The sequence below is a fragment of the Ophidiomyces ophidiicola genome (genome assembly GCF_022830035.1).
Source record: "Ophidiomyces ophidiicola strain CBS 122913 chromosome Unknown scaffold_1, whole genome shotgun sequence".
NCBI lineage: Eukaryota > Fungi > Ascomycota > Eurotiomycetes > Onygenales > Onygenaceae > Ophidiomyces > Ophidiomyces ophidiicola.
In genome coordinates, this window is record NW_026054641.1 from 387,137 (window position 1) to 401,337 (window position 14,201).

At 48.8% G+C, this 14,201-nt stretch overlaps 6 protein-coding genes across 6 annotated transcripts; 3 read left to right on the plus strand and 3 right to left on the minus strand.

Annotated features, from left to right (window-relative positions):
- Positions 1–1,266: 1,266 nt before the first annotated feature.
- LOZ57_000147 (uncharacterized protein) lies at positions 1,267–2,535 on the minus strand (the record flags this gene model as incomplete). The annotated part of the gene is made up of 1 exon (XM_049249255.1): positions 1,267–2,535. The coding sequence occupies one exon, from the start codon at positions 2,533–2,535 to the stop codon at positions 1,267–1,269; it is 1,269 nt and encodes a 422-aa protein (XP_049111449.1).
- Positions 2,536–5,043: 2,508 nt separating this feature from the next.
- On the plus strand, positions 5,044–6,844 carry LOZ57_000148 (uncharacterized protein; the record flags this gene model as incomplete). Its single annotated transcript, XM_049249256.1, has 3 exons — positions 5,044–5,150; positions 5,225–5,844; positions 5,898–6,844. The coding sequence occupies 3 exons, from the start codon at positions 5,044–5,046 to the stop codon at positions 6,842–6,844; spliced, it is 1,674 nt and encodes a 557-aa protein (XP_049111450.1).
- Positions 6,845–7,450: 606 nt separating this feature from the next.
- Positions 7,451–7,801, plus strand: LOZ57_000149 (uncharacterized protein; the record flags this gene model as incomplete). Its single annotated transcript, XM_049249257.1, has 1 exon — positions 7,451–7,801. The coding sequence occupies one exon, from the start codon at positions 7,451–7,453 to the stop codon at positions 7,799–7,801; it is 351 nt and encodes a 116-aa protein (XP_049111451.1).
- Positions 7,802–8,895: 1,094 nt separating this feature from the next.
- VRP1 (verprolin) lies at positions 8,896–10,325 on the minus strand (the record flags this gene model as incomplete). Its single annotated transcript, XM_049249258.1, has 2 exons — positions 8,896–10,125; positions 10,179–10,325. The coding sequence occupies 2 exons, from the start codon at positions 10,323–10,325 to the stop codon at positions 8,896–8,898; spliced, it is 1,377 nt and encodes a 458-aa protein (XP_049111452.1).
- A 1,459-nt stretch (positions 10,326–11,784) lies between these two features.
- Positions 11,785–13,050, plus strand: LOZ57_000151 (uncharacterized protein; the record flags this gene model as incomplete). The annotated part of the gene is made up of 1 exon (XM_049249259.1): positions 11,785–13,050. One exon carries the CDS (start codon positions 11,785–11,787, stop codon positions 13,048–13,050), a length of 1,266 nt encoding a protein of 421 aa, XP_049111453.1.
- A 215-nt stretch (positions 13,051–13,265) lies between these two features.
- RPL10A (60S ribosomal protein L10A) lies at positions 13,266–14,135 on the minus strand (the record flags this gene model as incomplete). Its single annotated transcript, XM_049249260.1, has 4 exons — positions 13,266–13,528; positions 13,592–13,785; positions 13,870–14,047; positions 14,117–14,135. 4 exons carry the CDS (start codon positions 14,133–14,135, stop codon positions 13,266–13,268), a joined length of 654 nt encoding a protein of 217 aa, XP_049111454.1.
- Between the last annotated feature and the right edge of the window lie 66 nt (positions 14,136–14,201).

Sequence of the window (14,201 nt, forward strand, 5' to 3'; positions counted from 1 at the left end):
GAATTTCCTTCATACCATATTCCTTCCCCCCCGTGTTCATGTTCGCGACATCCCCGCAAAATCTAAAAGAGCAGGAAATACGTTTGCTGGTCTGCACTGCCGCAATTCTTGGTTTAATCTCTCTTCTGCGGCGTACATATCCCTTGAATAGATAATGATACGGAGTACATACAATCAAACGCCAAATATTCCTTGTTTCAACCCCCATATTCCATTGGCGTCTGTAAGGAGATAGTTAAAAGAAAAACAAAGGTTTTATGTGTACATCTGCATTTATTATAGAACTCCGTACTCCTCCGCCGGCATTCCAAACCGAGCTTAGTGCCGTGCCGTTCACGTAGGAAATCTTAAGGAAACTAAAAAATATGCCCAATTTAACATTGAATAATGTCAGTCATTTCCGCTGGAATTGCTGGGTTTGCTGATGGTCTTGGACAGAGATCATGAGAGCGTGAGTTGACTGGAGTAAAGTGCTCTGTACTACGGAGTATAGGATGCGGAGTACGTATAATAGAGGGCAACGATCGAATCGGAACGAGCCGCAAGAAAAAAAAAACGTCCATCCGTACTTCATAGTCTCTGTTCAAATTGTGTACGGAACTATCGAAATTGTGGCGTAAATATGGCGCAAATATTACCCCACGATGGCGAAGCAATAAAGTCAATTTGAGTTGCTTAACACAATCTTGTGTCCTTGAAGTATGCATGTACGCGCAACTTTCACCAGACCTTTCTGGCCGAAAAGGAATAAAAAAAACAGTCGCGCCTCCGTCTTTGTACCACCAGCATATAGATATAGGTTCAAGTGACCAGGCTCACTGCGCAAAATTCTTGTGAAGTATTTGGATTGTATTTGTGTTCTTAGAATGTATGTACACACAACTTTCACCAGACCCTTTCTGGCAAAAAGAAAAGGGGGGGGTCTAGGTAGCATTGGGACGAACAGCCTAGAGCTCTCGGCCAGCAGGCTGCCTGGGATCCAATGCCCGCTTCTGGAAGAAGAAATCAAAAAAAAAAAAAAAAAAGCAGGCCCAATCTTCAGTATTATATGGGGGCAGTATCAATAGGGCAATAGCAAAAGTCGCTGCTCGATTTTTGTGGAAAAGAACTGCAAAATTGGAGGGGGCAGCTGGCGCACCAGGGCAAGCTGCAGAAGTGAGGGAAAGACTGCGTATCACCACACCAAATATATAAAAAAAAACAAAAAAAAAAAAAACAAAAGGCCAATCCAAAACCAAAAGGAGGGAAACAAAACACAATCCCTTTTTATATATCCATACTCCACCGATAAGGCCGAACATGTTTTAGGTCGTCGAAATCGCTATATTCATCGCTTGAATCGTCAAGGGCGAAGTGAAGGCTCAAGCCAAGATGCGACTTAATGTGGTTGTTATTATGGGTGTTGGTGGGAGTATGATTCCCCCATTTCGATGGCAGGGGGCTTCGAAGGTGGAAGGCCTTTCCACTGTCAGTTGTTCCGTTCGTCGAAGGCCGATCTTCGGCATGGGTAGTTGCGGTTTTGCGGAGTAAGACTGGGGGTGGTGGTCTTATAGGGTCAAGTTGCCGGGATAGGGGTGAGCTGGATCGGGAGAGTGATTCGAGATTTTCGGAGGAAGGTACAAGGTTAGAGCCGGAGGAGATGGTTGAAAGTGGTTTGCGGGAGGCACGGGAGTGGGAGTTTAAGCGAGACGAGTCTTTTGAGGGTGGGCTTGGAGAAGAGGAATCGCGGGGTCGACGGACGGGTTTTTTCTTGTCCGCCAGTGTTGAATGTCGAGGGATTTGCGAGTCATAAACGGGCGAGGTGAATGTCACATTATTCGGCGGTTCGTCGTCTTCCAGCAAATCGAGATTTGCCAAAGCACGATTTCGGCCACTTGTCCTCCGATGTTCCCGTACAGTGTCTGACCTCACTTTTCCTGCCATAACCTTCGCGCTCGGGGGCGGCTGTCGCATCCATTTTGTTTCTGTTTTACTTCGAGGGCCACAGGCAACGGGCGGGTGTAAGTCGTTCACTTCGGGATTTCGTGCAATATAGTACTTTGACGACCGGTCTTCGTCCGAAGCGCCCCGACCGCGACCAGATAATCCAATAGATGACCCTTTTAATTCCAATCCCCATAGAACCTCGTCTTCGCGCTGATATCGAATTCTATTCCAAGCATCGCCGATGGAATTCTTGAGAGGCTCCTTGTCCTTCTTGGCGCTCGGCAAGGTGTCGGGAGTCTCCGCTGGATGTGCTGGTGGTACAGGAGACGATAGGTTGCGCTGACTTCCGGTGCGACTGGCACCGTTTCTGTTTCTTCGTGATGGAGGGCCCGGCCCTAGGGCAATCTCTTCGCTCCAATAGGTGTTCGTAGTAAAAGGGAAGGGCTGGTGGAAGACAGTCGGCTGGTCGGTGACGACACCCTCCCTACTCGGTTCTCGGACAGTGCGGGCGGCATCTCGTCTTCTTTTCCGTCTGTAATGGTAATCGCCACAAGGTGTGCAGGAAATGTAGTAGAACACCGCAGATTGGACTCCCCTATAGAGCCACATTCCGCAGCGTTCAGAGCGTATAGCAGGTGCAATCCACAGGGACTCTGGCTGAAGAAGTGTGCGGGTTCATTCCGGATAGCACTGTTCGACTTGATATCGGAGCTTCAGACGAGGTCCTGCGGCCTTTTGTCAACATGGAGGCTGTTTGTTGGTTGGTGGACGGGAGATCTTCGGATCGGAGATATGGCCCCTAGCGGTGGAAGCACGACGTCAATGACACGCGTGGCAACAACAAGGAAATATAGTTGCTCGTCATCCGCCCTGCGAGACGAGAACGGGAGGACAACCGCCAAAAACAACGGAAAATTGAGGACAGATGCAAAGGAGACACAGAACTAGCAGCAGAGGAGACGCAAAAGGAGTTGGAATCCGGAGCGTCGAGAGTCGCGCTGGGATACTGGCTGAGCGAGTTAGGGGGCGAACTAGCCGCTTCAGGACGAGGGGCTGGAGTGGGGGCAGCGGATTCACTAGCGGTCACGCCGTACGAGACAATACCGCTAGCGCTGGGCTTGCGAAGCCAGCCGGGCGGCGATTGGCGGGCGGCGCAATCAAGCATTGCCGCGGGCCAAGCGCCCTCGCCGGCGGTATCAGCCCCGCTTTGTTTCATGACGGTATTGCCTCAACCTTGATGCTAACCTTAACGCGGCGCTGCGGCGTGCCAACGTGATCAGAGTTGTCCCGATCGGGAGGCATCGACGACGCAGCGGCCGACGAGGACTCAACCTTCCAACCATTAATTATTATTAGGTAGCTGCCAGGAGACGGTGTGGCGCTGCGGCGTGGCGAGCGCGGCCAAGGCACCCGGCAGCCCGTACGAGCGGCAACGGCCTCCGCCGCGTAGACCCGGATGAGAGATTTTGGGACCTCGCTCGCATTGCGCAGGCCCACAAAGTTGCGTAAAAGTGCCCACGTCATGCCCGTACGACCCATGCGCCGTCTTGGTTTTCGCCAGCGCTTTGTCACATTCTTCGATGCTGCGTTTTGGACTGGTTTGGAGTACCAACTCCTGAGTACCTCCAGAAACATTTATGAAACAAGTCTGGGGCGCATCGAAAAGCACTCACGGCAGGCAGGCCACTCGCAGCCAAGCTGCATAACTAAGTCAGCCTACGGTATCTCTCATCTACACCAACACCACATACGACGGCATGGCAATATGCAATGGAATGTTCTCAAGTCATCGATGCTAGATAAATCGCAATTGTCGATGTATACAGCAATGTTCGGCGGTAGGCAGCCGAAACCACACCGCTCTGGGGACACGACCCCGCAAGCGCGCCAAAAACCCGGCTCCAAAGTCTTTGCCTCCGAGCATACTCCGCACAAATCACGCCAATGACCAGTCCACGCCGAGTCTGCCAAATTCGGGTGATGTTTCATTGGCCCGTAGAACGGCCACAAATCAATCACGTTGTTCCCTCTCAGTGCTCAAGGAGAGACAGATCGTTGATCCCCCCACACCAAGTACGCCTGTAACCACACAAGTTTTCGAACTGCCAAATCTTTTTTCCAGTCCAGAGGGTTAAAAGTATGTATGCAACCGCCCTATTCTTGAAACCGCCTAGCCCTGGGCCTCGTAAAAAGCGTTCACTGGACCGTGACCCCCATGGAATGCCCCCCCACCGGCGCGCCTATACTTACTGCCAAAAATAACAAGAGCGAATATGCATCTGTAATTCGCCCATGCCTTGCTCGTCCAGAGGCCCAGGATCTTCGTCCCCAAACCGGTCACTCACAGCAGCGATCCCATGCGCCCGAATAGAAAACCAGGATCTCTCAAATGTGCCTCGTTCCTTTGATGACATCGCCCTTGACCCTCGACCAATCTATCTTCCCGTCAACCTCCTCGTCGATTTCCCCACACACAACAACATTGTCTCCGCGAATCAGGTACAGCCCATGGTCGACTACGGAACTCGGTTCAGGGTCGTCAGCTGGTCGGATGATTCGTTCCACAGTCTGCGATAGGACGAGGTTGGTAAGCTGGTCCGTCGACAAAAGCATGCCCGTCAGGGTGCGCCCGTCGACAGTAAGGATCAGGACCTTTTCTTCACATAGGAATCATCGTTAGTAATATGTCTTCGTGTTTTAGTTTAGAGCTGGGGAATTTCTCGACGAGAGGTGAGATGCAATGGTAGGGAACTAACTGTTGATGTAGGACTGTAAAGACATTGTTGATTACTGGTTCGGGCTTCCCTTGGGTAAGATTGGGGAGGCGGGTAATGAGGATTAGCTTTTAAGAGCTTTCATAACTTGAACGGCTTGCAAGATTAATGGCATTAATGTGAGAGGTTCGCCAGAGGGGTAGCTCAAGTTGTTGACATCAATGAACTTTAAGCCATAGAGACTGATTAGTCACCACCCTACCGCTAGCTGGAACTACGGAGTACCATATAACTAACCTCTAGTTATCATCTACGGAGTAGTTTTTACTAAGTTTAAAGCTTCCAGCCCATACAGAGTACTCACCTAAAATCAGACACTGAATAATATTTTCCTCCAAGAGACATGAAGATTTTTTCCAAAGTTTTCCTGCGACTATTTAAACCTAGGATTAGACAATTGAGTTCATGGAATTCAGATGATTTGTTTACGTATACCTCTGGCCGTTTCTTGTGAGAATGCCCAGTGTTTGTTGCGATTTGCTCCATGGTTTTCAGGCTAACTGGAACTCGGTTCATTCCTGTAGATTTAATGAAGAGGTTCGCCGATCCGAACGCTTTGTACGGTTCGATGTCAACGCTCTCGCGGCAGTTATTTGTCGATGCGCCAACCGTTCACGGTCGGAACTTACATCTATTACAAAACTCGCCGAAGGGGGTTTCAACCGTATCCTCCAAGCCACCTTTAGTGACGGCTACGCGGTCCTTGCGAGAATTCCTTACCGGACAACCATCCCCAAGCACTATGCTATCGCTAGCGAAGCCGCAACGCTAGGTTTACTATACGCGCGTGGAATTCCAGTTCCTAAAGTTCTTGGATATTCTTCCGACTCGAAAAATTCTGTTGGTACCGAATACCTTCTTCTAGAAAAGTTAAATGGCACTCCGTTAGGTGACCAGTGGTTCACCATGGACAATAAAACTAGGGTTAAGATAATGAGGCAAATCGTCAACGTGGAAAAGCAATGGATGAGCATAGAACTTCCAGCAAGCGGCAGTTTGTTTTATCTGAAAGATCTTCAACCGCCAGACTTTGCAATTCCATTGTCCGAACAGCCCACATCAGATCAAATTGTTGTCGGTCCAACAGCGCAACTTCAATGGTGGTATGAGCATAGATCATCATTGACTGTGAACCGCGGACCATGTAAATTACCTTCACTCCATCGCTAACTTCTTTTTATCTAACAATTGGAACAGGGAAAACCTTTCGTGAATGCTTTGAGGCTCCTGCGAAACGCGAAATCGAGTTTTGTGAACGTTTTGGCAAACCTCGGCTTCACATTGAACGATATCTACGCGAGCTTCACCACTTCAAAGAAATGTCGCCAACTGTCCATGCCAGTCTGCTTGCTGAGGTATTAATGTTGATCTCCCAGTTAGACCTTCCACCAAGCCATCCCTTTTCCAGACCCGTTCTCCGCCATCCTGACTTCTCACCAAATAATATACTCATTAATGATTCCCACGATATCGTGGGGGTTATTGACTGGCAGCACGCTGTGGCGCTTCCGCTCTGCCTCTGTGCGGGCATTCCGGATCATTTTCAGAACTGGGGCGACCCTTTGTCGGAATCTTTGGCTAAGCCAGAGCTCACATTACCAGAGAATTTTGATACCTTAAGTGAGGAAGAGCAAGAAAGGATACAGGAATCTATGAGGAAAAGACTGGTCCATTTCTACTATGCAGCAATGACTCTGAAACAACTACCGGATCATTTCGATGCCTTGAGAACTAATGGCGCAATGCTCCGTGCCAAACTCTTTAATCGTGCTGGGGCACCATGGGAAGGCGACTCCTTGTCACTTCGGCACACAATTATCCAAGTTTGCACATGTTGGCCACTGCCTTATGATGATACACCGCGGGAATTAGGCCCCTGTCCGGTACAATATTCTGAAGAGCAGAGAAATGATTTTATTTCACAGTATAATCAAGAGCAAGAGAAGTTAGAAGAGCTCTCTGACATACGTGCCCACATCGGCATTGATTCCCAAGGGTGGGTCCCGGATGATGATCATCTTGCGCAAGCGAAGGCTATAGCTCAATCAATCAAAGCAGGCCTCTTAGCACACTCTGAAACCGACATTGAGCGGATTGCTCTGCAACAACATTTCCCTTTCGACGACCATGACGAAAGGGCTTGACTGAAGTGACGGATATGTCAGTTAGCCCCCAGGTTTTAAGATCGCTTTCCTGTGCCCTTCGAGTCCATGTTTATTCTTGGACTCAACAGATGTGTCGTATTCGTTTTTCTTCTCAAACCCCACCCAGTGGGATACTGGCGTGAGCATTATTTGTCATGGGGTACAAGGGTAAGCATTTTTACAACAATTCATTCGTTGGGATTTGGTTATATCCATTATTGACCCGTGTGGTTTGTTCTCTCGTTGGATCAAACGACTCAGCCCCATTTTCAATCATTCGGGTCTCATTTTTGAGGTAAGGGCGCTCAACATCTAGTTGGGCTCAACCAATCATAATATGATTGCTGAATTATCCCCTTTTTGTTTGCTCTGACCCGCCGGGGCAGCCGTGAACTGTCGGACCCCGCCCGCGCATTTGTTCATAAAGGCCATATATTCCATCTCTCAGTTTTATTCTACCATCAACATCGAACCATTGCATATTTTTCGAAACAAACGACACTTGGCTAGAGAAAAGATTACATTTGTGTATAAATAAAGGTACGGAGTATGTGATGTTTATATACAATAACTCGATTTAAACTTAGAGATTAGAACACCTTCACCATGCCTAACAAGTGGAACAAAGTCAAAGATTTTGTTATGAAAGGCGGCTACAAAAAGCTCCTCCGCCCAACCGTCAGCCTTCATCATACCGCCTATCCGAAAACCGCACAGGACCAGGAAAAGTTGGGCGTTCGTTTCGATTTCGCTGGGACCGAGGAGGAGGCTGGCAAGAAGTTCCACCGTTTTCAGGTTCAAGTTAACGCAGGCAACAAAATTCCCAAATCATGGAAGGTTTGGAGGGAGAAGAATGGGGGTACTCATGCTATTATCGCTACCATCAAAGTCCCTGATGAAGGCACCAAAGAGGACGTAAAGGCAGCTCTCGATGCGGTCGACAATCACATTGAGTGAATCCTCCTCTGTCCGAACGTCACTTGTGGCAATGCAAACGATGATAGTTTTTACGATTCGAGGAAATGACTTGGGAGTATAGCTACCAACCAAAGATATGGCTCGGGGCTTAAGCATGGGATGAGCATAGGGGGTTGTCTACGTAGATTATTTAAATTATGAATAATACATAACATACCAACCCCCACCAAACCCTGGATTCCACTGAAAACAGATTTGATTAGCAGCCAAAACATGAAATTTCAGGCTAATTCTCTATAAGAATCTTGAAAGTATATCACAATTCTCAGAGGTTAGAGATCAACCAGGTATAACATGGTTGCAGGAGTTGCTTATACTAATGTATACGGAAGATACATTATGATAATTATTGACTTCACACGGTTGAGAACATGGCCGGATGAAGCCCCTTGTTCCCGATCTTGCCTCGTGTTATTGGCGTCCGTCCAGACTCAGTTTGGCTCAACCGCTGCGGCCCGCCCATTCGGCCCGCGTGGTCTCTCTAACCCGGCCAGATTTGGCTTGCCAGACGGCACGCCGCCTAAAGGTACATCCGTCGTCGTCCCTCGCCTATATAGGGCGCGGTGCTCTCCGTCCCATCTCCAGGCCCTCCTTCTTCCTAATTTTCCTCCATTTCTGCTTCAGAATCGATCTTCCCCTTTCGTCAATCTCTGTTATCTATTCTCCATCAGTCTGATAGGCAAATATAAAACCATTGATACCATTATCCAGATGAGGTGACAAACCTACAGTTCTCCTGGCTCATATGGATCTGGATTCTGGTCACCTGACTGCTCAACTCTACCTAATAGGTACACAAGATCCTGCGGAATTCAAATTTGGCACTTCCTAGGTTACTTCTATACGCTCCTCGACAAAGTTTAAAAACATGGACGCAGGGCGAATCCTTTCATAGCACGGCAAATGCTCAGAATTCAGGTGTCGTTACGATAAGGTACAAGATACATCATGGCAGAAATGCATGATACAAGGTAGGAAGCGCTGATATTCCTCCTAGTGATGGGGCACTGTATTTCGACCAGAACAGATACCCACTAGCCTAGTGGAAAAACATTTCGTAGAACGAACAATGCTCATTTCAACACAGATAAATCCAACGGAACGCTGCTCCCTCTTCCTGCCCTATATAGTCTCGGCCCGCCCTTAAAGTCTCGCGGTTTTGGTAGATGGGATTCACTTTGGAATTTAAATCTTGCATCTTGTATAACGAGCCGAGAATGATGGCCATTATTGGCCGACGCTGTGGAACCAGTACTTAGTCGCGATCCACCGCCATTGGACAGTGTGTACGTAGATGGATCTAGCATCGAACGGCTGGGCTGCTGATGTGCGGCGTGATCTGCGAAAGAGGAAGGCCGTGATGACAATGGCGTTGAAACAAGGGAGGATGTGCGAGCGGAAGATACGGATGGCGGAGATGCTGGAGGGGGCGGCGGGGGAGGCGGTGCAGAAGGGGCAGTTGAAGTTGTTTGCAAGTGACCAAAGGCGTTGCGGGCAGCCTGCATTGCGATGGAAGCGGCTTGAGGGCCATTGGTGGCCGGTGAAGAATTTGGGAGAGAGGGAGGTTTTGGAGCGGAAATGGTAGGCGGTGGTGGGGGGGCTGGCGTAGGCGAGTTCATTCTAGCGATTGGCGGAGGTGCGGGTGGTGCAGAGACTTTTCGAGCAGAAGGAGGAGGCGGTGGAGGGGGTGCACGTCCTGCACCTGGCAATGGTGGAGGCGCTCGTGGTGGTGGCATATCAGGTGCGGATTTTATTGAAAATGTCGAAGATGGCCTTGAAGCTGGTTTTGGGGGTGGCTTTCGTAAATTCGCTACCAAAGGGTTCACTGCAGGTTGTGAAGGAGCATCTGCTGAGGGCGGAGGAGGAGGAGGGACAACTCTTGGAGCTGTTGGCGGCTTTGGAGCACTACCCATAGGAGTGGATGGCCTCGACCTTCGAGCTTCCGAGTCCGAGAGGTACGAGGCATCGGGTGCGGCTCCGGTATCAATTCCACCACGTTTCCGTAGTTTGGGCATTCCACCCGCAAATAGGCCACCGAGTTGCGGAGCCGAAGAGAGTACACCAGCGCTGTCCGTGTTCACTCCACCACTATCACTGTTGCTTCGGGCTCGGCTTGCGCTATCGGTCGGAACAGGAGGAGCAAAGCCACTGGGGGGCTTCAACATGCCAGGAACAGGCGGTGCGCCGCCAACAGGAGGACCACCAGAACTACCGGACGTTTTTGATAGTACTGGAGCAGATCTGTCATTTGTAACAGTCTTCTTTAATCGTGCTCCTTTGGTAATATCTGTTAATAACGCTGACTAGACAGAATTAGCATGCGATCTCATACACGGGGGAGCAAGGAATGTCATACTCGATCTTTCGTAGCACCTTTTGGCGGCTGCGTAGGAAGATTTCCAGGAGGAGCACCCGGCGGCGGAGGGGGAGGGGGAGGTGCACCACCGCCAAAGCCAGGCAAAGGCGGTGGAGGAGGAGGTGGTGGTGCTGGCGGAGGAGGCATGCTGGCCAGCGGAGAGTGATGAGTTAGGAGAGCCGCCTACTTCAGCAGTTTCATAAGAAGGCCGGTTCAAAACGTCGTACCCCAGATGATATAGCGACAGCGAAGTTGATTTCATGAGAAAGAGGCAGCCTGTCCACGCCACTGATATCGCAAGCGTGTGGAGAAGGTGTGGCGGTGCGTCGATTAGATAAGCTCCGGAGGACGCGGGCCGATGCTTGGCACGTGGCTTTTACGCTTAGTCATCATTACGCTTTAGTTTCGTCAAATAGTAGTAGGCACCACCGGCGAATGCTTTTTGGTTTTTCTTGATTAGCAGAGCATCATAAGCACAATACGCCTTCTTACCCGCTTACTGTAAGAAAGCTAGCTCGCCTTGATGGTACTTTTCACCTATCTGCACACTATTGTCAACCCTGATATTGTGTGGATGCTTATTCCTTCATATAAAAGAGGGCAACCGGGTTTTATGGATCAATTACTGTCCAATTTTTGGAGAGTTCGTTCCTTTTTTTGCCTCACTAGAGGCTCTGGTGACTAGAAGAGATAACGATTTGATCTTTTACAGAGTTTCTCTTCTGTAACTTCAATCTGCTAATTCAAAATCTTCACTTCTTGGTCCTCATAATTTCGGCCCCTATTGGAATAGCAAACCCTACAGCTTAAGGCTGATTATATCACCTGAGTATTGGCAATATTATCAACTCTCGTTGAGATATGACAGTCTCATCGACAGCCACAGTTTGTGCGAGTGGCTACTTACACATCGGATAAGCACTGGAAATACTACTTTATTAAAATGCTATGTAACATCCAACTGATTGTTTCCCGCAGCTTCACTTACCTATCAATTAGCCATGTCAACTGGGAACTTCTTCAATCAAGAGAAATGAGATCGGGGCACCGTTTCGAAGTTCCCACACTTTCCATCTGTGAACCTAATCGAATGCTTAAATTCTATACGGCACCCAATTGATCTCCTTATCACCAGCAGCTGCGAGATGACTTGACAAAGATTACCATTTTGGAAACTTAAGCCTGAGGTCTCCTGATCTCCGTGGCCGTTGGTAGTATTGCTTCACTATTGGCCATATTTACGGTTGTGTGGATTTGATTTGCCGTCTGTCTACATATAGGGCTGTAAGGATAATCAGAGTTTAAATTCAAGTACGGAGTGCTCCGTATGGAGCCTCGAAACACACATAAGTGCAGTGTCAGGAACAGCCTTCTTCCACACCTCTGTAGGTAAAATCGTATTTAGTCAAATAAATATACTATACTAGACCCGAAAGACTTTAAGATAGGTTTTCCCTGCAATTGTGGCCTTAATGGCGGTATGTCGTAAAGGCGCGCATATAGATCTCCGTCAAACTCTAGTCGCCGCAAATTTCGTTCTTCCAACAACCAACGTCAAATCACAACCACTATGCAGAAGAAACACTCCATACAGCAAGCAGTCAATATGACATGGACTCCTCTACGGTCTTCTAGGAGGACCCATGCTTCAATATGCCAATTCTGCCAGTTTTCTACGTTTTCTCCCAAACAATTTAGCCTGTCATCTCAACCTTCGCCCTTGCCAGCACGCCCCAAAGGCCCTCGAAAAACGTCTCTTAGACCCAGAAACAGTCCGACAAGGTTCGGATTCCTTAACGTCTCTGCTCAGACTCTTGCGTGTCTTTCGGCTACCCCGCCTCAAAATGACCCAGACCATATGCTTCGTGACGCGCTCCAAGACTCCCATGCAATAATTACGGCGACGACGTTACCTACGGAAGAAACAATCCTTCATTTGTTTGAACGATGCAAGATCATCGCCGATATCGCCCTTTCTGATCATTATATCTCGACGCAGAAGACCGAAAACAATGCCACGTCGTCACTGCTGGACTTGGAAGACGAGAATGGCGCGAGTAACAAGGCGCCCGCAAAAACAAAAGTAATACCGAAGAAAAATTTCCGACAGAGGGCTATCATTGCGGTATCATCGCTGCTAAATGAAGTGATATGCGACCCGAAAGTCTTCATATCACCGAATATACTACGCGAATATACCATCATCCAGACCCAACTTAAGAAAGCCAACCATTTCCCTGAAGTTTTCTCCCTCTACGCCAACAAGCCCGCACCGCAAGCCAACGGCTCGGTAATAACATACCGTGCCGAAAATCCTAAGGCTGCGAAAAATGCTATTCCGCAAGACCTGGCTGACATGGCTCTCGACGTAGCCATTGAACAAAAAAATCTCCCCCTCGCCTTCGCTATCGTCGATAAAACCTTCTGCGCCCCCGCCTTCCACCGCGCCAAAATCCTCCGAAAGGCCTCTCTGCCCATTGCCGGACTAGCTAGCACCCCGCTTGCAGCATACGGGCTGGCCAGTTATGCCGCCACCTTCCAGAATACCATCAACCCAACTACATCAACGTGGATGGCTTTCTCCGCCATCATGGCATATGTTACGTGTACATCGTCCCTCGGGCTTATTGCACTCGCCACGGCAAATGATCAGATGCGCCGGGTGGTGTGGTTACAGGGGACGCCGTTGCGATATCGGTGGCTGAGGGAAGAGGAACGCTGCGCAATGGATAAGATTGCTATGGCTTGGGGGTTCAAAGACCCTTGGATGCAGGGTGAGGAGGAAGGGGAAGAGTGGGAGAGCTTGAGGGAGCTTTTGGGGATGAGGGGCATGATTTTGGATAAAACGGATTTGATGGACGGTATGGAGTAGATCTTATACGCATCATAGAGGTAGACTAGAGTGTACGATACTGTTACAAAATTATCGCCACTGTATAATATGCAAGATATCACTTGACGGATTCCATATCGAGAGATAGCTCCAATTGACTTCGGTATGGGTTTTTTTATTCGCTAATTGTAGCAGACCGTAAATACATATTTATTGTCATCACAACGCAGTCGTACAGTCCAAACCACAGAAGCCTAGTAAAGTCGCTTAGGAGGAGACATAGTGGCCTTGATTGTCAAGCTGCCAACGTTTTGCCATCCCTTCTTCAACAAGGAGACCAAGTAGTTGATGGCCAACATGATGTTGGAGATCAATTCGTCCTCGGTCATGCCAACGTTTCCGACGGCGACACCCATGCAGAGCACCTTCTTCAACTGGAACTTGATGGTGGATTTCACATCATTGACCTTGCTGGAGAGATCCTCATTGTGGGAGATGGGAGTAGGGAATTTACCAGCTAAAGAAAAATAAATGTCAGCAATCTGTGGTTTGGCCATTCAAGACCGATCATCTGACTAACCCTTCGAGAGACCAGGACCCAAGATACGGGGAATCTGTTTGATCAAGGTCTCGGAGGAAAGGAAGGCATCGTATTTGCGAGCGAGTTTCTTGATGAGCTTCTTGTTCTTGTTAAGCTTCTTCAAGTCATCAGCGGACATGGCATCGATGCCGTGGTGCTTGGCACGATCGATATCGTGCTGGTCACCGAGAACACTATCAATCGCAATCGCACCGTTAGCCCATACTCAATTATTTCTGAATCCTTGAATAGGTCGTGTAGAGCGAGCACAAACGTACCAGATGCTCATTCCAGGGCGGGGAACGGAGGGAAGCTTGATGGTGCCCGAGAAACGCTTGTCACGCTGGGGATCATAGTTCTTCAATCCGATCTGGAGCTCGACGGTCTCGAGGAAGTTTCTCTTCTTCTGGTTGTTGGAGTAGTCCAGAAGCTGCTGAACATTTTGGCGCACGCCGGCTATTTCACAAGTCCGTTAATTGCTTGATCTCCAATCAGAACAGGGGCTGTAATATTCGAAAATCTTACCGACTGTGACTTTAGACATGATGAAGACAGTCTTCCAGAAGAATACCCTAAACAGTGATTCTTATGGTGAGGACTTTGGCGCTTG